Below are 25495 nucleotides of genomic sequence, written 5' to 3'. Positions count from 1 at the left end.
ATTTTATTTATCAAACATAAGCCAAATTGCGATGGCCAACTTTGCGTCTTTAAGTACCGCTTTTGAAAGACAGGTGCAAACCGGAACTCATATCAGTGTCATTGTAGTGCAGGCAAAATGAGAGGCGGCTGTGGAGAACTTTTTCCACTTCTTTAAATATTGTTGAAATACCAGGAACAATAATTATCGTGACATTGCCTATTCAGCAGTGTAATTTTCCTGCTTTGAATGGAATGATCTCAGGGCTCAATTGGAGCCAGTCACAAGGGAGTCATGCAATATCACTTTAGACCAAACTCCTTTCAACGCTGCATTTTTTTGTGTCTGGGTCATTCAGCTCACTGACATATGGTGCTAGCCTCTACCAGAGATGTTTTCTGGGTGTGCTGTCCAAATGTTTAACTGTTACACAGGAAGGGCAAATGCATCCAATTCACATGCACTTACAGTAGTTACTTACAGTGGGTACGGAAAGTATTCAGACCCCCTTAAATTTTTCACTCTTTGTTATATTGATGCCATTTGCTAAAATCATTTGGTTTTTTTTCCCTCATTAATATACACACAGCACCCCATATTGACAGAAAAAAAACTGAATTGTTGAAATTTTTGCAGATTTATTGAAAAAGAAAAACTGAAATATCACACAGCCATAAGTATTCAGACCCTTTGCTGTGACACATATATTTAACTCGGGTGGTGTCCATTTCTTCTGATCATCCTTGAGATGTTTCTCCACCTTCATTGGAGTCCAGCTGTGTTTGATTATACTGATTGGACTTGATTAGGAAAGCCACACACCTATCTATATAAGACCTTACAGCTCTCAGTGCATGTCAGAGCAGATGAGAACCATGAGGTCAAAGGAACTGTCTGAATAGCTCAGAGACAGAATTGTGGCAAGGTACAGATCTGGCCAAGGTTACAATTTTTTTTTTGCTGCACTTAAGGTCCCTAAGAGAAAAGTGGCCTCCATAATCCTTAAATGGAATACCTTTGGGACGACCAGAACCCTTCTTGGAGCTGGCCGTCCGGCCAAACTGAACAATCGGGAGACCCTTGGTGACAGAGGTAAAGAAGAACCCAAAGATCACTGTGGCTGACCTCCAGAGATACAGTCGGGAGATGGGAGAAAGTTCTAGAAAGTCAACCATCACTGCAGCCCTCCACCAGTCGAGGCGTTATGACAGACTGGCCTGTCGTAAGCAAGAAACATGAAAAGCCCGCATGGAGTTTGCTAAAATAAACACAAGAAAGACTCCAAGATGGTGAGAAATAAGATTATCTGGTCTGATGAGACCTAGATCGAACTTTTAGGCCTTAATTCTAAGCGGTATGTGTGGAGAAAACAAGGCACTGCTCATCACCTGTCCAATAACCTGGACATGTAAAGTTAACAGTTAACACTACTTTGGAAGAAAACCTTCTCCACAGGGCTCAGGAGCTCAGACTGGGCCGAAGGGTCACCTTCCAACAAGACAATGACCCTAAGCACACAACTAAAACAACGAAGGAGTGGCTTCAGAACAACTCCGTGAGTGTTCTTGAATGATCCAGGCAGAGCCCTGACTTAAAACCAATTGAGCATCTCTGGAGAGAGCTAAAAATGGCTGTCCACCAACTTTCACCATCCAACCTGACAGAACCTTCAGAGGATCTGCAAGGAGGAATAGCAGAGGATCCCCAAATCGAAGTGTGAAAAATCATTCCCAAAAAGACTCATGGCTGTATTAGCTCAAAAGGGTGCTTCTACCAAATACTGAGCAAAGGGTCTGAATACTTATGGCTGTGTGATATTTCAGTTGTTGTTTTTTTTAATCAAGCTGCAAAAATGTCAACAATTCCGTTTTTTTTCTGTCAATATGGGTTGCTGTGTGTATATTAATATGGGGGGGAATGAACTTAAATTATTTTAACAAATGGCTGCACTATAATAAATAGTGAACAATTTAAGGGGGTCTGAATACTTTCCGTACCCACTGTAAATCAAACAACTCATGGCTTTTATGCACGCTTCAAACTTCATTTTGCACTTGTGGAGCTCTCCCAAATTTTCCATGGTGAACACCATCAGTGCTACCTAAAGTGCAAAACCCTCTTTTAAATACAGCTGTCTCCACCACTTCTATACTTGTTGCCAACAGAGCGCACAGTCCATTGAAGTGGACACGCAGTTTAGCACCAGATATTTGATAACCCGGTAAAAGATTGAAGTCTTAGTAGATGCTGCGCAACATGCACACCAACAGTAGGCGCAATCTGTTAGACTATGACCACTTAATTTAGTGCCTTGTATTTGGGATTTTGGTAAATTATGCCCAGAGTATTCAAGAGCCATTAGCCCTTAAATTACTTTGCCTCTTCATAATGTTATATTATATAAAATACATATATATAGAGAGAGAGAGCGAGAGAGAGAGAGAGAGAGAGAGAGAGAGAGAGAGAGAGAGAGCAAGCAAGCGAGAATGATACTGTAATATATTGTAATACAGTTTTTCAGATTGCTTTTGCGTCAATACCTGTTTACTGATCAAGTGAAGGAAATTTTGTGACAAAAAAAGTGAATTATTTTTTCCCCCCCCTTGGACAGTGGCACTATGGTACACATTTATATTTTTCTTTTTTTTCCCCATTCAGAGCGAAATTAGGAATGCCTCAGTTCCTTAGTTTGGAAGCCCAGAGTTTGCTGAGGATGCTGTTTAAACGTAACCCCACGAACAGACTAGGTAAGTAGTATTGCAGTTAAATGCTGACTCAACATGAAACTATACAATTATTCTGTCTTCAAGGAGAATGTCTGCTTCTTTTCAAACATGAGCTTGTTAACTGTTTGGCGTTTCCTTCAATCACATGCAGAATACCACAGAAAGAGCAACACGTGAAAGCGTTGAGCCTTGTTAAAGAAGTGCAAATTGATCGTGCCAAGTTTACGGAAGTGATATGATCTCTTTCTCAAGGTGCCGGACCTGACGGCGTGGAGGAGATCAAACGTCATGCTTTCTTCTCCACCATTGACTGGAATGTGGGCACGCACGCACACTCACACGCACACAATAATTCCTCATTTCATTTCTGATCCCCCTCCCTCACAAACACACGTAACTCTCCAGCTTCTGTTGTAGATTCACACCTCACAAACGTTCAGCTTGGCCATTAATTTTGGCTGTGCCAATCTTCTATGTGTGCATCTGGGCAGATGGCCAGTTCTGGCTGTGTGTGCACTAATAGCGCTGCGTGAGTGTTTACCAGCCAGCAGGCCACTATTGGCTGGACACCATTGTAGAGGAATGGGAGGGGCTACAGTCAAAAGGGGTCTTGGCCTTTCTTTCACGGATGAGGTGTGTCAGAAAGGTTCCAGGACTGGTGTCACGACATTCATGTTTTAAACCCCGACTACGAGTTCTCCCCTTCAGTGTGGGCCAGACGATAAAGAAGCACATCTACAAAGAGATCGTATGGATTTGTTTGTTTAGTGGTTGAGAAAAAGAGAGAGTAGTGGCAGAACAACTTGTGGCTGCTTCAACATGACAACATGCCTACACACAATATCCTGAGCATCTGACACTGCCAATTCCTGGCCGAGAAGAACATCGCCAAGCAGGAGCAACCTCCCAACTTAACTGACTTGACTCCGTGTGATTTTTTAAAAATTTGTTTATTTATTTTTTCCCCCGTCTTTGCAAAAGTGGGACCCGTTGTGAAGATGATGGCCTTGACGACGGAGGTGAGAAGGATCCAGTAAGAGTCATTCCAGGATCGCATCAAGCCGTGGGAGAGAAGACTAGGAAAGTGCGGTAGACTCCAGGGGGAATACTTCAAAGGGGAGAACTTGGTAGTTTGGATTTGAAATACAGCTTTTTCAACACCAGTCGTGGAACTTTTCTGACACACGAATGGTCACACATTACAAAAAGCCTGTTGGGAGGGTTTGATCCCTAATATCTATAATGGTAAAATGTGGCCCTCCTCAGAAATTGTACAGGAGAGAACTACAGCCCCCATTCAAGCCTGCGGCAGGTAAACCAGACGACACGTTCTGTTTTGACCCAGAATTTACTGCAAAGACGCCTAAAGGTAAATCTACACATACACTCAGACTTACTGTAAACTTGTTATCTCGAAAACCATCTGGCTGCATGTTCATACCTGTCAGTACATAATTTATTGGGTGTACTGTTTGTATATTCGCAGTCTTGTATTATGCTGCATCTTTGTTTGTTTAGACTCCCCAGGTATCCCTCCCAGTGCGAACGCCCACCAGCTCTTCAAAGGCTTCAGTTTTGTTGCTCCAACGCCGATGGATGAAAACAAGAGTTCCCCTCTCCTCAGTATACTCCCGATAGTTCAGGTAAACTTGCTCATTCTCTCCCTTGTGTGGATGCTCAACCCCACTTCTACATGTTTGAAAGGGTCCTAAGGTTTGAGAACAAGAGGCATCACATACACATCTGGAAAAAATTGTTGGTATCCCCCTTTTAAAGAACGAAAAACCCACAGTGGTCACAGAAATACCTTTATCCTGACAAAAGTAATAATAAATAAACTAATTAAAATTAACCAATGAAAATCTTGCTTTTGAATTGTGGTTCAGTAGCTCATGAAACAGGCCTGGACAATGATGGTACCCTTATTTTGTTGCACCGCATTTTGAGACAATCACTTCAATCAAATGATTTTCTGACTTTCAATGAGACTACTGCAACTCTCAGCAGGTACTATGGCCCACTCTTCATGAGGCAACTGCTCCAGTTGTCTCAGGTTTGAAGGGTGCTTTCTCCAGACGGCATGTTTCAGCTCCTTCCACTGATGTTCAGTAGGATTTAGATCAGGGTCTTCTAGAAGGCCTCTTTGTCCAATGTTTTGCTTTTAGTCATTCTTGGGTGTTTTAGCCGTATGGTTTGGGTTATTACCCTGTTTCAAAACCGATGACCTGTGACTGAGACCAAGCTTTCCTACACTGGGCAGCACATTTCTCTCTAGAATAGCTTCATAGTCTTAAGATTTCATTGTACCCTGCACAGATTCAAGACACAGAACAGAACAGAGCCTCCACCATGTTTCACAATAGGTACAGTGTTCTTTTCTTATGCTTCATTTTTGCATCTGTGAACATGTGCCTTGCCAAAAAGTTCCAGTTTTGTCTCATCTGTCCATAGGATATTCTCTCAGAAGCTTTGTGACTTGTAGACATGCAGTTTGGAAAATTCCCGTCTCGCTCTTGTATTATTTATTTTCAACAGTGGTTTGCTCCTTGGTCATTGTCGTTTAAGCCACTGACAGATGGTGCCATATAACACTGATGTTCCTTGACCTTAGAGTTCACCTTTAATTTCTTTGGAGGTTGTTACCATTCATATTATCTGTCTCTTCAATTTGTCATCAGTTTTTCTCCTGTGGCCACATCCAGGGAGGTTGGCTAAATTTCTGAATGTGCAACTTCAGTCACAGGAACATCAAGCTGCTTGGAGTTGGTCTGATAGCATTTATATGCTTGCCTATAATTTTCTTTCTCATGTTCTGAGACAACTCTCTCCTTCACTTCCTTTGGTCCATGTTTAGTGTAGTACACACCATGTCACCAAACAGCACAATTATTACTTGTGACACTTTAAATAGGCCAACTCACTGATTTCAAGTCTGAAGACACCTGTGATTCTAATTAGAGGACACACCTTGTTTGAACATGTCCCTCTGGTCAAATTATTTTAAATCTTTTCTAGGGGCACCATAATTTTTGTCCTGGCCTGTTTCATGAGTTTGTTTCTAAAAATAATTCCGTTAAACCACAATTCATAACCAATGTCTGAATTTCATTGGTTAATTTTCATTAAATGCTTCTTTATTATTTTTTTTTTGTCAGATTCAAGTTTTGTGAACACTGTGGGTTTGTCTTTCATTAACAGAGGAGTACCAACGATTTTGTCCATGTGTGTAAGACATTGCAAAGCACATTTTCCATAATATTTTCCCTTTAAGCAAATTTAAATAAGTATATACCATCCAACGAAATGTAATCACTTGTTTTTTTTCTTCCTTTCAGATGCATGGGGGGTCCAAGTTCTTGGATCTATATGAGCTGCAGGAGGACATAGGAGTCGGCTCGTACTCCATTTGTAAACGCTGTGTACACAGAGTCTCTGCCATGGAATATGCTGTGAAGGTGACCATTTAAACTACTGCTTTCCTAGTCAAAGATCAATTTTGATTATATAATAAGATCTTTACATGGATGTGTACTATATCGTTTTCGGTCGGGGCTTTTGTGCTCCTCAGTACAGTGTGTGGAGAAAATATCCAACTCCCTGTTTTTTTTAACATCGCACTACCACCACCGTGTTTGACTTTTGGTATGATTTTCTTTTTCTGAGCGCTGTGTTACATTATGCCAGATGCAACAAGACACACACTTTCCAAAAATTTTAACTTTCACCTCGTCAGTCCATAGAATATTCTACCAAAAGTCTTGGGAATCATTCATCCATCCATCCATCCATTTTCTACCGCTTATCCGAGGTCGGGTCGCGGGGCCAGTAGCTTTAGCAGAGACGCCCAGACTTCCCTCTCCCCAGCCACTTCATCCAGCTCTTCCGGGGGGATCCCGAGGCGTTCCCAGGCCAGCCAAAGGACGTAGTCTCTCCAGCGTGTCCTGGGTCGCCCCCGGGGTCTCCTCCCGGTGGGACGTGCCCGGAACACCTCACCAGGGAGGCGTCCGGGAGGCATCCGAATCAGATGCCCCAGCCACCTCATCTGGCTCCTCTCGATGTGGAGGAGCAGCGGCTCTACTCTGAGATCCTCCCGGATGACCGAGCTTCTCACCCTATCTCTAAGGGAGAGCCCGGACACCCTGCGGAGGAAACTCATTTCGGCCGCTTGTATCCTGGAATCATTCAGATGTTCTTTTTTTCTTTTTGATCTTTTTTTGGTCAGCAGCTGTTTTTGACTTGGAACTCTGTTGCTATTTTTGCCAAGTCTCTTCCTTATTGTTGAGTCATGAACACTGACCTTAACTGAGGGAAGGAAGGTCTGCAGTTCTTCAGATGTTGTCCTGGATTACTTTGTGACCTGCTGGATGAGTCATTAAAACGATGCAGAAATATAAGAATTTGAGAAGTGGGCCAATACTTTTTCATTGGAATGTATGCATTCACCCCCTTTGTTATGAAGCCCCTAAAGTATATTCACAACTTTTCTGAACGGCCCCAGATGCTGCAACACCAAAGCAAGAGGTACCCCTAACCAAACACAGCCATGAAGACCAAGGAACTCTCCAAACAAGTCAGGGACAAACTTGTTGAGAAGTACAAGACAAGGTTGGGTTAGAAAATAAATAAATATATATATATATATATTTGGGTATCCCCAGGAGCACCATCAAATCCATCTTAATCAAATGGAAATTTGACACCACAACAAACCTATCAAGAGAGGGCTACCCACCAAAGCTCACAGAGGCCATTAATCAGAGAAGCAGCACAGAGATCCAAGTTAACTCTGGAGGATCTACAGAGTTCCACAGCAGAGGCTAGAGTATCTGTCCATAGGATCACAAGAAGCCATGCACTCCATCGAGGTGGGCTTTATTGAAGAGTGGCCAGAAGAAAGCTGATGCTTTCAGCTAAAAATAAGAGGAAACATTTTGAGTTTTCAAAAAGGCATGTAGGAGACACCCAAAATGTATGGCGCAAGGTGTATTGGTCTTAATGGTGGTGGCAGCATTATGCTGCGGGGATGCTTTTAAACAGGAGTCACTTGGAAAATGGTCCAAGTCGAGGAAAAGATTGTTGGTGCTAAATATAATGATATTCTTGAGAAAATCCTGTACCAGTCTGTAAGTGACTGAGAAGGAGCGGGAGCAGTTTTCCCTTGAGAGAAGTGAAAGAGGCAAAAAAAAAACATTGATGTGGAAACCTCATAGTCTTATCAGAAATGACATGCTGCTGTGATTGCACCACTTTAGAGGAGTGAATAGTTGCACATGGCCACTTTTTATTATTATTATTATTTTCTCTAGTCACTCCAAAACTTAGACTATTTTGTGCATATCTATCAAATCAAGTTCAGATAGAGAAATTGTTTACAAAATGGGTAAAAATCCAAGGGGGTGAATAATTTTGCAAGGCACTGTAGAAAGGCGATTCACTGCCATATTGCTACAGACATTTGCACATGTGATGTTTTCATTAATAACACAGTTTGATTTGGCACCTGTCATTTTTCATGGCAGTGCTAAAGGGGATGACTGTGGTAGCACCTAACAGATGTCAACTAAAGCAATATTTATCATATTCCAGACTCAATCTGTGGTGTTCTTTTCTGTGATTTACTTACCTACTTTTTAATATTGTCATCAATGTAATATACAGACCCTCTCCAAAAAAAATTATAATATCATGAAAAAGTTTTATATCCATAATTCCATTAGAAAAATTTTACTTTCATAAATAATAGATTCAGGGCCCACATTATAAACAATTATTTATTTGTTTACAGTTTTTGTAGAAAAAAAAGATAGAAATTAGGGTAACATTAAATCAATCAAAACATGGTACTTTCAAATCGATATGTTAATCTTCAATACTTGGTTGTGAATCCCTTTGCTTTAATCACTGGCTCGATGCGCCATGGCATTGAGGCAATCAGCCTGTGGCATTACCTGGGAGTTATGGAAGCCCAGCTTTCCTTGATGCTTGTTGTCAGTTCTTCATTGTTTTTGGGTCTGGTGCCGCTCATTTTCCTCTTGATAATACCCTATAGATTCTCAATAGTGTTTAGATCCGGCGAGTTGGCTGGTCAGTCAAGCGCTGTGATGGAATGGGCATCAAACCAGGTTTTGGTGCTTCTAGCGGTATGGGCATGGGCCAGGTCCTGCTGGAAGATGAAATCTGCATCTCCGTACAAATTCTCAGTACAGTGATCCCTCGTTTTTTGCTGTTAATGGGGACCAGAACCCCCCCGCGAAAGGTGAAAAACCACAAAGTAGGATTTACCCCCCCCCAGAGGAATTTTCGGGTATGTGTATGCGGGTAACAGAATGTTTAAGATGTTTAAACAGTATTTATACTTTACATATTTGAGACAAAGATTACAACAGTACACATATTTACTTAAATCTTTAATTATAAAACCTTATACAGTAATTAACATTTATTATACAGTAATTAACATTCATCAACATTGCCTTCTGACAACGGCGAATAGGCTTGTGTTGGTGGCAGAGATTTGGCCTTTCTCCTGATCATATTAGTGTCCAAACTCACTCTTTTCCCTACAATCAGCAATCCACAATGCCAATGCCGCTTCCATTTTCACAGTTCTTTTATTACACGTAGTTACCACACATTTCGCTTCCTTATTGAAGGTTATTGAAGCAGTTTTGCGGATGTTTGCTTCCTCTTTCTTGATGAGAAAGATTCATTCACGCCATAATGGCGTGCCACAGATTCATAACTTCTGCCCTCGTTGATCATATCTAAAAGTTTCACTTTTTCACTGATCAGAATCAGAATCAGAATCATCTTTATTTGCCAAGTATGTCCAAAACACACAAGGAATTTGTCTCCGGTAGTTGGAGCCGCTCTAGTACAACAAACAGTCAATTTACAGAACACTTTGGGGACATAAAGACATTGACAAAAAACAATTGTGCAAAAAGATGCAGAGTCCTCTAGCACTTAGAGCAGTTCGAACGACTAATATTGCAATAGTCCGGTGCAATGACCATTGTGCAAAGGGCGCTGAGACTTCAAGGAGTGTATGCGGTTTAAAGTGACGAGTAGTGCGATCATGCGATGTTCATCATCTTCCTCTTGGGCGCCCCGGAGGAAGCTTTTGGAGGGGCACAGCGCTTAGGCGGCATTGTAAGGGCTTAACTAATCAAAAAAGGTTATCGTTTAAACGAAAAAAGTTATCACGAACACAACACTAAGATACAGTATGCGAGACAGTCAACAGCGTGGACGAGACTGGCGAGACACAACAAGGGAAGATGCTGGGTGAGGCTGCGATGATGCGCAGTCAATCAGCTCACGGGATAAATCCACTCGTGCTCTCATTGGTCGATGTCGCGCACCTTGTATGAGTGCCCGTGGCATGTATAGTACAGTACAGGCATGTACAAAGCATGTGTCAACTCATCTCTTTGTTTGGGATGCAGAGAAACCTTCTCTCTCGCGCATCAACATGAAACAACGCGTCTTTCCGCAATATGGCTGCCGATATGGCTGTATTTTTTTCATTTTTATTTTTTGATGAATTGTTTTTTAATTAATATTTTGGAAAGACCCGCGAAGCACTGAAGCCGCAAAACGTGAAGCGGAATCATGAAGTCCTCGAAAACACTCTGGTAGACTGTTGCGGTGACCTTGGATTTAAGAAAGCAGAGTTTACCAACACCTGCACTGCACATTGCTCCCCAAGTCATGACTGATTGTGGATATTTCACATTGGACCTCAAGCAGTTTGGGTTCTGTTCTTCACCCATCTACCTCCGAACCCTTGTACCTTGATTCCCGAATGAAAGGCAGACTTTACTTTCATTGGAAAAGAGGACCTTGGCCAACAGTTAAGTCCTTCTTCTCCTTGGCCCAGTTGAGACACTTTCTACGTTGGCTCAAAAGTGGCTTGACCCGAGGGACCTGACAGTTGTAGCCTATCTCCCGGATGCGTCTGAATGTGGTGGTTTTTGAAACTGTGACTCCCGCCTCATTCCACTCTTTATGGATCTCTGCTCGATTCTTGAATCTTCTGTTCGATAATCCGCTGAAGCCCATGGTCATCTCTTTTGCTGGTGCATCTTTCCCAGCCACATTTTGTCCTTCCATTATACTTTCCATTGATATGCTGACACACAGCACTCTGTGAACAGCCAGCCTTCTTAGCTATGAACTTTTGTGGCTTACCTATCCTATGGAGTGTATCAATGATGATCTTCTGGTCAGTTGTCAAGTCTGCAGTCTTCCCCATATTGAACCGAACTGAGACAATTGAACCAAACTGAATCAATTTATTGACACCTGGGGAACCCTGTGCAGGTGCTTTGAGTTTAGTAGATGAGTAGTGTGTGACATTCAGTTTAAAACATTTATGGCCTGCAAAATTTGGGCTGATTTTCTCACAGTATTAATTTATTTTTTAATTGCAATGTTTATAAGACAGTGGTGAGGCCAGCCATGATGTACAGATTAAAGACAGTGGCACTGATGAAACGACAGGAAGCAGAGCTGGAGGTGACGGAAATGAAGATGTTGAGGTTCGCTCTAGGAGTGACTGGGTTGAATAAAATGGGCTCATCAGAGGGACAGCCAAGGTTAGATGTTTCGGAGTCAAAGTTAGAGAGAGCAGACTTCCCTGGTTTGGAAACGTACAGAGGAGAGAGAGTGAGTATATTGGTAGAAGGGTGATGAGGATGGAGCTGCCAGGCAAGAGAGCTAGAGGAAGACCAAAGAGAAGTTTGATGGTTGTAGTGAGGGAAGACATGAGGGCAGTTGGTGTTAGAGAGGAGGATGCAGGAGATAGGCTCACATGGAAAAGGATGACTCACTGTGGCGACCCCATGGAAAAGGATGACGCACTGTGGCGACCCCTAACAGGACAAGCCGAAAGGAAAAGAAGAAAAAGATTTTAAAAATTTGAATTCCTGATTTTGTGGGTTTTATGACCTGGAAGCCCAAATTATGTCAAAATAAATAAATTAATACTTGAACTTGTTTAAATTGTGGGCCCTGAATGTATAATTTATGAAAGTTTTACTTTTTCAATGGAATTATGGGAAAAAATAAACTTTTCCATGATATTCAAATTTTTTGGAAAAGGTCTTTAGATGTGGACAAAATTGTTGGTACACTTCATTGAAGAAATAAAAATCTTCAATGTTCACTGAAATAAATTTTAACTGACTCGAGTAAGAGTGAATATAAACTTGCTGAGTATGATGGAAAATCATGTATTGCTTTTGAATTGTGGTCAAGCAGTTTTTTTTTGTTTTTGTTTTTAAAAAAGCTTGACAAACATGGTCGTACTCTTAATTTCATATATTGTTGCACAAAATAATAATTTCGCTAAATCTCAGTGACAATTTTACACTCCTCGACGGGTATTTTGGCCCACTCATTATTGGAAAACATCTCAAGCTTTCTAAGATTTGAAGGATTTCTTTTCCTGACTGTATGTTGCAGTTCCTTCCACATATGTTTATTTACATTTAGACTGCGGCTCACAGAAGACAATGGCAAAATCCTCCAATGTTTTATACTTAGCTCTGTGTTTTGGGGCATTACCCTGTTAGAGAATCCATGACCCTGCCACTGAGACACATTTTGCCCTATACCAGAGTAGCGATTATGTCTGAAATAAGAACTGTGCTTAATTTAGAAGGAAACGATGAGTTGGAAGTGGCGCCTGCGTCACGGAAGCAGGCGTCATCCGGATCATCCGATGTGTCCTTGCCACCTCGGGTGAGGTGGGCATCCTGGCTGGCCCGGTCGTCGGTGAGTTGGTTGGGGTGAGACCAACCAACTCACCGACTTCTCCACCAAAAAAAACTCCCAAAAACTTCTCGACTCCGGCCACTTTTATGGCCGGAGCGGGACAAAAAGGGGGGATTTTACTCAACAGGGGGGAGGCGCCTTTGTTGCTGGAATTCTTCGACTGGCGGGGAGTTAATTAACTTGGCATCCGGGGGCGAACTTGGCATCCTTGGGTCTCCGCTTTGAAGGGCCAGGCAGCCGTGATTCACTTAGCGCCGGCATGGCAAAGCAAATATCTGTCTTGTTTTTGACAGTTTATGGCAGGTGATTCGTTTAGCATTTGCGTGTGACGCTGCGTCTCGCTAGCAGTTATCATCTACCTCGGCGGGGAGCGGCGGTAGTGCGAGGCTGGGGTGCCGGGTGGCATGTCCGCTACACCAGCCTGAAAACAGTCTTGTGGGTGTGGTAAAGCAGCCCCGGGACATAACTGAGCTTCCTCTATATTTCACATTAGGTAGTGTTATATTATTAGTATGCTTCATTTTTGAATCTCTAAATATCACTGGTGTGACTTGCTAAAAAAGATAAAGCTTTGTCTTATCTGTCCTAAGGACATTTCTCCTAGAAGACTTGTGGCTTGCCAATATGCATAGTGGAAAAATCCAGTATTGTCAGTTTCAAATCAAGGTATATCCCTGACAATTCTTTAACAGAATGGTACCAAAAAAAAATTTCTTGTGTGCAGAAGTGACATTGGACGAGCAACAGTATAATCAGAAATTAGGTATTTGTTACAGTGGAGAAAAGTAGACCGCTAGCCAGGCTTAACTCGATACACTTCTTTTCCTTTCGGCTTGTCCCTTTAGGGGTCGCCACAGCGCTTCATCCTTTTCCATGTAAGCCTATCTCCTGCATCCTCCTCTCGAACACCAACTACCCTCATGTCTTCCCTCACGACATCCATCAACCTTATCTTTGGTCTTCCTCTCGCTGTCTTGCCTGGCTGCTCCATCCTCATCATCCTTCTACCAATATACTCACTATTTCTCCTCTGGACATGTCCAAACCATCGAAGTCTGCTCTCTCTAACTTTGTCTCCAAAACATCGAACCTTGGCTGTCCCTCTGATGAGCTCATTTCTAATTTTATCCAACCTGGTCACTCCGAGAGCAAACCTCAACATCTTAATTTCCACCACCTCCAGCTCTGCTTCCTGTTGTCTCTTCAGTGCCACTGTCTCTAATCCGTACATCATGGCTGGCTTCACCGCTGTTTTATAAACTTTGCCCTTCATCCTAGCAGAGACTCTTCTGTCACATAACACACCTGACACCGTCCTCCACCCGTTCCAACCTGCTTGGACCCGTTTCTTCACTTCCTGACCACACTCACCATTGCTCTGGACGGTTGACCCCAAGTATTTAAAGTCCTCCACCCTTGCTATCTCTTCTCCCTGTTGCATCACTCTTCCCCTACCACCTCTCACATTCATGCACATATATTCTGTCTTACTTTGGCTAATCTTCATTCCTCTGCTTTCCAGTGCATGCCTCCATCTTTCTAACTGTTCTTCCACCTACTCCCTGCTTTCACTGCAGATCACAATGTCATCTGCAAACATCATGGCCCATGGGGATTCCAGTCTAACCTCATCTGTCAGCCTATCTATCACCACTTCAAACAGGAAGGGGCTCAGGGCTGATCCCTGATGCAGTCCCACTTCCACCTTAAATTCGTCTGTCACACCTACAGCACACCTCACCACTGTTCTGCTGCCCTCGTACATGTCCTGTATTATTCTAACACAGACACACTCCAGACTTCCGCATGCAGTACCACAGTTCTTCTCTGGGTACTCTGTCATAGGCTTTCTCTAGATCTACAAAGACACAATGTAGCTCCTTCTGACCTTCTCTGTACGTTTCCATCAATATCCTCAAGGCAGATAATGCATCTGTGGTACTCTTTCTAGGCATAAAACCATACTGTTGCTTGCAAATACTCACTTCTGTCCTGAGTCTAGCCTCCACTACTCTTTCCCATAACTTCATTGTGTGGCTCATCAACTTTATTCCTCTATAGTTCCCACAGCTCTGCACATCACCCTTGTTCTTAAAAATGGGCACCAGCACACTTTTCTTCCATTCCTCAGGCATCTTCTCAAACGCTAGAATTCTATTGAACAAGCTGGTTAAAAACTCCACAGCCACCTCTCCTAGATGCTTCCAATACCTCCACAGGAATGTCATCAGGACCAACTGCCTCTCCATTTTTGATCCTCTTTAATGCCTTTCTAACTTCCCCCTTACTAATCATTGCCACTTCCTGGTCCACCACACTTGCCTCCTCTACTCTCCCTTCTCTCTCATTTTCCTCATTCATCAACTCCTCGAAGTATTCTTTCCGTCTTCTGGCACACTACTGGCACCAGTCAACATATTTCCATCGCTATCCTTAATCACCCTAACCTGCTGCACATCCTTCTCATCTCAATCCCTCTGTCTGCCCAACCTGTATAGATCCTTTTCTCCTTCTTTAGTTTCCAACCTGGCATACATGTCATCATATGCCTCTTGTTTGGCCTTTGCCCTATGTCATCTCAATGTATTCCTTTTGGCCACCCCTCGGTCCTCTCGGTGTCCCACTTCTTCTTAGCTAACCTTTTTCATTGTATGATTTCCTGTACTGTGAGGTTCCACTACCAAGTCTCATTCTCTCCTTTCCTGCCAGAAGATACACCAAGTACTCTCCTGCCTGCCTCTCTGATCACCTTGGCTGCAGTGGTCCAGTCTTCTGAAAGCTCCTCCCGTTCACCGAGAGCATGTCTCACCTTGTCCCAAAAAGCTGCACAACACTCGTCCTGTCTCAGCTTCCACCACATGGTTCTTTTCTCTGCCTTTGTCTTCCTAATCTTCCTCCCCACCACCAGAGTCATTTTACACACCACCATCCTATGCTGTCTCGCCACACTCTCCCCTACCACTACCTTACAGTCAGCAACCACCTTCAGATTACATCGTCTGCACAAGATGTAATCCACCTGCGTGCTTCTACATCCGCTCTTGTAGGTCACCCTATGTTCCTGCCTCTTCTGGAAAAAAGTGTTCACTACAGCAATTTGCATCCTTTTTGCAAAGTCTACCACCATCTGTCCCTCCAAGTTCCTTTCCTGGATGCCGTACTTACCCATCACTTCTTCATCACCCTTATTTCCTTCACCAACATTCCATTCCATTCCAGTCCATTACAATCTGCACCAATCACGACTCTCTCTCTGTCTGGGATGCTTAGAACTACTTTGTGTAGCTCCTTCCAGAATTTCTCTGTCATCTCTAGGTCACATCCTACCTGTGGGACTAATCACATTATACATAACACCCTCAATTTCAAGTTTCAGCCTCATCGCTCGATCTGATACTCTTTTCACCTCCAAGACATTCTTAGCCAACTCTTCTTTTAAAATAACCCCGACTCCATTTCTCTTCCCATCTACACCATGGTAAAATAATTTAAACCCTGCCCCTAAACTTCTAGCCTTACTGCCTTTCCACCTGGTCTCCTGGACACAGAATATATCAACCTTTCTCCTCATCATCATGTCAACCAACTCCTGAGATTTTCCTGTCATAGTCCCAACATTCAAAGTCCCCACATTCAGTTCTTGGCTCTGTGCTTTCCTCGTCTCTTTCTGCCGAAGAACCCGCTTTCCACCTCTTCTTCTTCGACTTTGACCCACAGTCGTTGAATTTCCACCGGCGCCCTGCAGGCTGACTGCGCCGGTGGCGGACGTTGTTAACCCGGGCCACAACCGATCCGGTATGGAATTCTTTGGATAAACGCTCATATTTGTTTGGCAAAGTTTTAAGCCAGATGCCCTTCCTGGCGCAACCCTCTGCATTTATCCAGGCTTGGGACCGGCCTACAGTTTGCACTGGCTTGTGCCCCCACAGGGCTACATTCTTAACTCAATACACTACACACCCTCAATATATTGTGACTCACCTGAGTTTCACAGATTTACAATACATTCACAGAAATTCCCTGATTGTTTGTAAGGCATGCACACATATGGTATAAATAATTTAAGAGTTGTTTCTTTGTCGTCTTCTTTCATTAGATTATTGCGTTTTCTAGCAAACTGACGTAATTGCATAATGCATAACAATTGTCTATTGCTTGTTAATGTGTGGTAAACATCTTTCCTTTTCCTAGCTCATCTTATAATATTGCTATCCATTCACATTTGTCAGTTGTCTTTGTCTCAAGTACATGTTCTATCAAAGTTTAGTCTTGTTTTGTGCAACGCTCCTTCGTTTCTGTAAAGCTATGAGGCCAGCTATCCAGCAGAGGGCAGCACAGCAGTTCACACCAGCTGAATGTGGAAACTGTGAAAGATGGGGCAAAAAGGTGATATGATCCAAACTTCTTTTTTTTGTTTTCCGGTCACAGATTATAGACAAAAGTAAGAGGGACCCCTCTGAGGAAATTGAAATCCTGATGAGATACGGCCAGCATCCTAACATCATTACACTAAAGGACGTCAGTGCAGTATTTGTTTTGTTGGGAATACATCATACTCAAGTTTGTAGTACTCAGTCAAACATGCTGACAGACAGTTGTTGCGTGTGAATGTGTCAGGTGTATGACGAGGGCAGGTATGTTTACCTGGTGACAGAGCTGATGAAGGGGGGAGAACTGCTAGACAAGATCCTCAGGCAGAAGTTTTTCTCTGAGCGAGAGGCCAGTGCTGTGCTTTACACCATCACTAAGACTGTTGACTACCTCCACTGCCAAGGGGTGAGGAAACACACATGGGCACACGTAGCAAGATAAGCAATCATCCAATCTTTTCAACTCAACTTTATCAGGTAGTACATCGAGACCTGAAGCCCAGCAACATTCTGTATATGGATGATTCTGGGAATCCAGACTCAATCAGAATCTGCGACTTTGGTTTTGCAAAGCAGCTTCGAGGGGGAAACGGCCTGCTCCTCACACCTTGCTATACCGCCAACTTTGTGGCACCAGAGGTGAGTCAGAAAAAGGAGAACTGACAATAAGTACCACTTGAGCTGTTCAGGATATAGTCTAACGAGTCAGTGTATGATGAAAATCAGTAATTGAAGAGTTGACAATTTTAAGTTATTTTAAAATAAATTATATATTTTTATTTCTCCATTCACTTCAAAACTTAGCATAGACAATTTTGTGCAGATCCATCAGAGTTCAGATAAAGAAATAATCTAAATTGCATGTCACAAAATGAGCCAAGGAGGATGAATACTTTTGCAAGGCACTGTACAAGAGCGATTCACTGCCACATTGCTACATACATTTGGACATGTTATGTTTTTAATAATACCACAGTTTGACTTGGCACCTGTCATGTTTCACAGCAGTGCTAAAGGGCAGAACTGGTCGCGTGTAACAGATTGGCACTAATTTACTGATGCAGTACTTCATCTTTGACTGCCTTTTAATGCGTTTGTGTTCAGGTACTAATGCGGCAAGGTTATGATGCAGCCTGTGATATATGGAGTCTTGGAGTTCTATTGTATACGATGTTGGCTGGGTAAGACCAAAACAAGACATGTTATTTTTTCTTAGGTTACCACAGATTTGTTTTCAGAACTTGTTCCTTTGGAAGATTCCGCCTCATACAGAACTCACTCAAATTATATTTATACTTCCGAATATAGATTTTAGCAAGTTGTTAACATTTTGTTAATCCTTTTGTCAGGTACACACCATTTGCAAATGGGCCAAATGACACACCAGAGGAGATTCTTCTTCGAATAGGGTCTGGAAAGTTTTCTTTGACAGGCGGTAACTGGGATACTGTGTCAGACACCTCTAAGGTAAAATGGTGTAAAAGCTAATTGACATCTACATTTGTAAATATGTCACTTACTGTGATTTAAATAATTTAAAATATGCCGTTTGTGTCAGCTAAAAGTTGCTGCTGAATGTAATACAATGTATTTGTTGTGCTTGTTAATATATAGCTCATTGAACTGAGGACATGACCCTTTCCTTAGCTACGTCTGCAGCCTGATGTGCTTACGTGTTGCAGGACCTCCTGTCCCACATGCTCCATGTGGATCCTCACCAGCGATACACGGCAGAGCAGGTTCTAAAGCATTCCTGGATTTCCTGCAGAGATGCACTGCCACACTTCCAGCTTGCACGCCATGATGCACCACACCTCGTCAAGGTGAGGCCAGGCACAGCTTGTTTAATAGCTGTACTTGGATATCTGTACAAGGCCTAGAGTGTAGGGGTGGTTAAAATTATTGATTCATCTGTGCATAGCAATATTCCCCTCCTCAATTAAATTTTAATTCAGCACATCCTTTAAATCGGTTCACCTCCTGGCCAGTGAGGGGCGCTTAGCATATGATTCACGTTGTGTGGGCAGAAGCTGCACCAAACAACAGCAAGATGGCGAGCAGCAGCAGCTCGAATTGCAATACCAACACAAAAATACGTCAGAAGTCACCGTCCCAAAACTGTACACAGAGTTGAGTCAGGTTTCAGTTTTGGAGTTGTTGAAGTTGGCAGAAAGAGTGGCTCTTAATGTGATGGTTGGACTTCTAGAGCGACTGACCCCTATGTAACTATCACTTCTCATTTCATTTCTAATGAGTGGGAATTAGTGTCAAATAATCTGCAGACTATTGAGCCCTGCACGGAAGCCACACAGCGAGCAATATAGAAAACTTGTTGACATGGGCAATAAATGAATGGGGTTTGACGGAGAAAGTACCGGCATTTGTCACAATGCTGCAAACATGCAACTTAATAACCCTAGTAATTGTAAGTAAATAGATACTCTTTGAATTTGCATAAACTTTTTCAATACAGAGCTGTCATATTTTTTTACATCTGTATGCCAGATGCACAAATAAGTAATTTTGCAAATTACTTATATTATTACAATTTGCAAAAGGAAATAAATATTTAAGTTTACATCCATGTTACTTTTTCAGTGTTTTCCACAACTGTCATGTTTTTTAGTTTTGTACTCCATATGCACAAATAAGTTCAGTGCAAGCTTTTATTTTCAGATGTTTTATTTATTGCCTAAAAATGTGACATGACATACAGCATATGTTTACCTGGCATCAAAAATAAATATTTCAAAATTGTCCAAATTTCCCCTTTTTTTGTGTATTTCTATTTCCTACTGAATCGATATCGGAGCATTTAAATCAATGTCGAACAAAATTGAAGTGCAACCTAACTAACTGATATCGAATTGCAACCTAAAGAATCAAAATTGAAGCAGATAGTGAGGTTCTTAACAATGCCCAGCCCTATTTGAGTGCATCATTGTGTCACTTTTTGACATACCTGGTTATGTCTACCAGATACACAACTCATTAAAATGTGAGGTTTTTTTTGGGGGGGGGGCTTTCGTGTGTAATTTAAATCTTAAAACGCAATATATACCTTGACTCTTTTTGAATGCACATGTTCAAATTATTACACAAATTGCTGTGGGAGCTTAGCATGTCACAGAGTGTCATCAGCCGAATATAGCAGAGATACAGAGAGACTGGAAGAGCCACAGAAAGCATGGAAGTGGATGTCCTTGGAAATTTTCTTGGATCAAACACCTGTTGAGAATTTTGCTGTTCAGCTTGTTAAAGAAAACCAAGTTGTGCATAAAGTACTGAAACATTGAACAGTTTGACATATAAATTCAAAAATTTGGAAAAGGTTACATTAAATTAATCTGTAAAGGTACTAGTCTATTTAGGTTCATCCTGAAATCTCACCTCTAAGCCTTAGATCCCTAACCTTTTGTGAGTAATGTGTATTGTAAAGGTTAAAGCTAATGTCTAGTTTGCTTTCCTTCCTATAGGGAGCCATGGCAGCCACTTATTCAGCGCTGAGCCAGAAGACAAGCCAGCCCGTGCTAGAGCCTGTGGCCGCATCCAGTTTAGCCCAGCGACGCAGCATGAAGAAACTCACCTCAACAGACATGTAGACACACACACACACAACGGGAGCCTGTGCTACCATTTGGACCTCACTCATATACCGACCTAAGTCCTGGCCAGTCCAAGCTACAGTCTCCCTTTTTAACATATTTATTTGACAAAACCAACATAAACGCACAGCTCCATGCACATATCCACTTGACGAGGCTCCAATGCGAAGACATGAGCTCAAAATCAAGACAAGAAACTTGTATTTGTTACTGCTGGGAAGACAGACTTGTATTTATTTCCACAGCTTTCATATGCACTTGCCCTCCTCGCCTTTCATTCTTTCTTCCCTGGGAAGAAACGCACCAGCTGATGTTCTCCTTCACTGTGATTGGCTGATACAAAGCTGCTTCGGTAAACTGTGCCCACCCCCTGCCTCCCACTGCTCTTCATCTATGTTCCGTCTTCCTCTCCGCCTCAGTTCTTTCTCCTTCCTTGATTGCATTTGCTCTCTTCTTTTCTCCACAATATAGTATAAAAGGTGTATGTGTGAGAGTGCTAGCAAGATGACGTTGACTGAGGGACAGACACAAATTGTTTCCTTATTCGAAACCTACAACAAACGTTTCTTTTTGAGATAGTGCTAAATCGTAAGGATCAAAATCATCTTCGAGCACTTTTGGCAGTATAAATGCATGTTTGGACAGAAGATGTATTTCCTTGACCTTTAATTCATGTTTGTGATGTATCTAAAGAGGTTTAAAATGACTGCAGATGGACAAAATGTCTTAAAATGAATGTGAAACTGGTGACAAGTTCTAAATTGCACATATACATATTACTTGCTAATTTATTTGGTACGCCTGGATTAAACTAATGCAGTGGCTTCTGTTTGAGGCGTTTACTGCATCTGTTTCAGAGGTTGATTTTTTTAAATTTAATTTTTTTTTAATATATAAACGTTCAGTGGTGCACTAACATTTTTATGGGTGGACAAAATATCAGTACCAGATTTAACTAAATAAACCTCTACCTTTTAAAATGAAACAAAACCGATCATAATAGTCCTCATAGATATTTATTTTCATTTGTTTGATCTGTGTGTACCTAGTACATTTGCAAATGATTGTATACATATCTTAATATATACAGTGAAGGTTCTAAAGGTGAAGAGCATGTGGTGGGAGCTGGAGGGAATTCTCTGGGGGGAATGAAATGCACCCCATCAAACCAGAGGCTGAATTAAAAAAAAGAAAAAATTCTATCGATATCTCTTTAAAAGACATTGTGGAAATTGTATGATATTGTATTTATTTCATTTGATTTTTAAGATTCTATTTTTCTTTCAAGTTCTGTATATATATTGACATTAAAGATCATTATTGACATGCATTCAGAGTGACCTCGCCTTCATTGTATTGCAAATAAAAAATAACAGAAATTGGTTGATTTAAATTGTCTGTGTAGGAGTTTAGGCAACCGAGTGAGCCATTTTGAATTAACTGTGATTTTTTTTTGCATCAAAATAGTTACTAGGTTACTATAAGGGACAACATAGCAGCCTTATGGTTATCACATCTGTCTCATAGTTCTGAGTTTAAATCTTGACTCACGCCTTTCCTGCACAGTTTTCATGTTCTCCAGTGCTTGCACAGGTTTTCTTTGGGTACAGTATTCCGATTTTCTCTCACATTCTTAAAACATGCACGTTAGGTTAATTAACTCAAAATTGTCTTTAGCATTAGGGTGTGAATGATTATTTGTTTATATGTACCCTGCAATTGGTTGGCGACCAGTCCAGGGTGTACCCCTGCGTTTCACCTAAAGTCAGCTGGGATCGGCTCCAGCTCACCTGCGGTCTTATTAATTACAGGTATGTTAAACTGGACCTTATCTCACACGTGTCTTAATGAGGATAAGGGTATAGAAAATTGAGGACTGGGTAAAAACATTTTTGGCTAAACCTCTGTCACTTAAGGTTTTCCTTAAGTGGTGCACCGAGTTTAAGACGCCACTAGGTGGTAGCACTGTTCAGTGCACGACCTCGTATGTGGCACTTTGTTGTACAAGGGGCCATCAGGGACTTTATTCGGGATTTAACCCTCAAACTCTACTGAAATGCTCTCATACACACTATATTATGAGCTTAATTCAGTAGTGTCTGAACGAGGAGCAATGAGCGTATTTTATTATTATTTTTTAAGTATTGATGTGGGTGAGCAAAAAGAATTTCAGTTATGTGTATGAGAGGGTCTTAGTAGTGTGCGTGAGAAGTAATGCTGCATTATGTCCCCGACAGCCCCTCATATTCTACTCTGCATCCTGTATGTTATGTAAATGACCACTCTTCCTTTGTCTGATCAGCTTTGTGTGTTTGTGTGGCATGACCAGACGGCAAGAGATTGGGATCTGGTCTGGAAAGCAGATGGATAGAGGCATGAGGAAATGCTACCATCATTATGCGCACGCACACACACACGCCTATGGGCCAGCTGTTGTCCTCTCTCTGTGACCGTCTGAGTTGACACCATGTCCCCCCCCCCCCCCTCTCTCTCTGTCTCTCCTGGATAATGCATCTGCAGCCTGGGAGCTGAGAGGTAAACGGTGAGGCTAATTGCTTTGACATGCTGCTCTTTGTTTTGGCCTCCTGGTGCTAATCAAGCACTCTGCTAATAAGTCTGCCTGGCAAGGAAACATAACTGTGTTCAGGCTGGGAGGAAGTAAAAAGGGACTGGGCTATGTCAATCCGACTGCATGATCTAGTGCCGCGGTCCACATTTGTATACGTCATCCACATTTCCCACAGTGCCGCTGTGGCTGGGTAGCGCCCCACTCAGGTGTGAATCTATTTATCCTCATTAACAAGAATCTCCCCAAAGTCAGCCAATTAACACGCTACTCCAAATGAAGCCATTAGTTGTCACATGAGGTAGAGGCAGTACTTGTCATTGGTCCACATGTGTGTACGTGCGGGTGCATTCACTCTTGCTGCTAATAAAAGCAAGAGAATTAATGGAGCGAGCGTGTGTGATAATGAGTTAATGTGGAACAAGCAGGACAAGCAGTGATCAGCCCTCTTGTCTCAAATGAAGATATCACACACTGTGATTTACTCTCCCCCAGCTATAAACAGGCCTTTCTACCATCACTTATCTCTGTGTATGTGTGTGTTGTGTATATTCATTCGACATGCTGTCAGGATGAGTGGGATGGCAAAAAACCCCCCTCTAAGTGCAGAGATGCTGCTTGACTGTAGATTTTCAAATAAGACCCCTTAATTGCCACTTTGCTGTGGTGTGAAAGGTTACATTAAAGTTTGCAAGCACACCAAATTCAAAATAAACAACTGGAGAGAGTAGCAGTGTACTAATAATAAAGTTTATCTATTTTAAATCATAATTTGTCGGGACACCCAATATATATTGCATCTTAATACACAGTGCCGTGAAAGACTATTTGCCCCCTTCTCAAATTCTTATTTTATTTTTATTTTATTTTTTTGCAGCTTCCCCATGTTAATGTTTAAGAGCATCAAACAAATGTAAATATCAGGCAATGATTTTTAAATTGAGATTTTATTTATTAAAGGAAAAAAATAATAATCCCCCCCTTGTTAAATCATGACTCAACTTTGGCTAAAATTTTTTGATTCACTGACCACACCGAAGCCTGGTATCCTCCAGACCTGTTCAATCAAGAAATCACTTAAATAGAACCCGTCTGACAGAATGAAATTGGCCAAAAAAAACAGTATCTCAAAAAGCGGCAACAAAATGCTACAATCCACACACACACACACACACACAAATAAAAAACAAGAACAGACAGGAAATAAAGTAATTGACATCTAACAGTTTGTAAAGTGTTACAAAGACATTTCTAAAGCTTTAGGATTCCAGCAAACCATGGTGAGAGCCATTATCTACAAATACAGAAAACAAGGAAAAGTGGTGAACCTTCCGAGGAGTGTCATACATGGGAGAGTCCCAAGGAAAAAATAACACTGCTGACCAAAAAGAACATAGAAGCTCATCTTCCTTTTGCTAAAAAACAAACAAACAAACAAACAAACACCTGAATAATTCCCAAGACTTCGAAGAATATTCTATGGACTAACGAGACAAAAGTTGAACTTTTTAGAAGGTGTAAGTCTCCTTACATCTGGCGTAAATGTAACATTTCAGAAAAAGAACATGATACCAATAACAAAACCTTTTGCCAAAAAAAACCATCTGAATAATTCCCAAGACTTTGAAGAATATTCTTGGGACTAATGAAACAAAAGTTTAACTTTTTAGAAGGTGTATGTCTCCTTCCGTCAGGCGTAAATGTAACACAACATTTCAGAAAAAGAACATGATACCAATAGTCAAACATGGTGATGGTCGTGTGGTGGTCTGGGGCTGCTCACCACTTCAGGACCTGGATGACTTACTACGATTGATGTAAACAGAAAATCCTGAAGGAGAACGTTTGGCCATCAGGTCATGACCTCAGGCTGAAGCGTGCTTTGGTTCAGCAGCAGGACAACAATCAAAAACACACCCGCAAGTCAACTTCTGAATGGCTTAAAAATAAAATTAAAAAAGAAGCTATTTGGAGTGGTCTAGTCAAAGTCCCGACTCGATTCTGATTGAAATGCTGTGGCACGACCTTAAAAAGGCGGTTTATGCTTGAAAACCCTCCAGTGTTGCTAAATAGTTCTGCAAGGAAGAGTGGGCCAAAATACAGTATCTCCACAAATCTGAAAGACTCATTGTCAGTTATGTAAGACACTTCATTGCGGTTGTTGCTACTAAGGGTAGCCCAGCCAGTCATTAGGTTTTGGGGGACAATTACTTTTTCACACAGGGCGATGTAGCTTTGAATAGATTTTTTTTCCCCTAATAAATAAAATCACTGTTTAAAAACTGCAATTTATGTCTCCTTGGATTATCTTTGTCTGATATTTACATTTGTTTGATCATCTTAAGCATTCAAGTCGGGAAACTGTGAAAAAAAATAAGAATTTGAGAAGGGGCAAATTTGGAATTTCTCTGGGTTCAGTTCCCAATCAGTGACAGTGCCTGTGATTGTCGTTTGTCTGGCAAGTGGTGA

At 41.8% G+C, this 25495-nt stretch overlaps 1 protein-coding gene across 5 annotated transcripts in view; it reads left to right on the top strand.

Moving 5' to 3' along the window:
* rps6kal (ribosomal protein S6 kinase a, like) overlaps positions 1-21790 on the top strand; it is a 33946-nt gene extending 12156 nt beyond the window's left edge. For 4 of the 5 annotated variants that reach the window (XM_061686514.1, XM_061686515.1, XM_061686517.1 and 1 more), the window contains exons 11-22: positions 2638-2726; positions 2958-3022; positions 3972-4074; positions 4224-4348; positions 6041-6160; positions 16914-17003; positions 17103-17261; positions 17333-17494; positions 17960-18036; positions 18205-18322; positions 18538-18678; positions 20332-21790. In XM_061686514.1, the coding sequence (XP_061542498.1) occupies positions 2638-2726; positions 2958-3022; positions 3972-4074; positions 4224-4348; positions 6041-6160; positions 16914-17003; positions 17103-17261; positions 17333-17494; positions 17960-18036; positions 18205-18322; positions 18538-18678; positions 20332-20457 (1375 nt within the window). In that variant the 3' untranslated portion in view covers positions 20458-21790. The remainder of the gene's footprint in view (positions 1-2637; positions 2727-2957; positions 3023-3971; positions 4075-4223; positions 4349-6040; positions 6161-16913; positions 17004-17102; positions 17262-17332; positions 17495-17959; positions 18037-18204; positions 18323-18537; positions 18679-20331) is intronic. The other variant, XM_061686518.1, reaches the window with a different exon arrangement.
* Positions 21791-25495: the final 3705 nt, after the last annotated feature.

This window comes from Phycodurus eques, chromosome 9 (assembly GCF_024500275.1).
Source record: "Phycodurus eques isolate BA_2022a chromosome 9, UOR_Pequ_1.1, whole genome shotgun sequence".
NCBI classification, from domain to species: Eukaryota; Metazoa; Chordata; class Actinopteri; order Syngnathiformes; family Syngnathidae; genus Phycodurus; species Phycodurus eques.
This window is presented reverse-complemented; position numbering and strand designations above follow the sequence as displayed.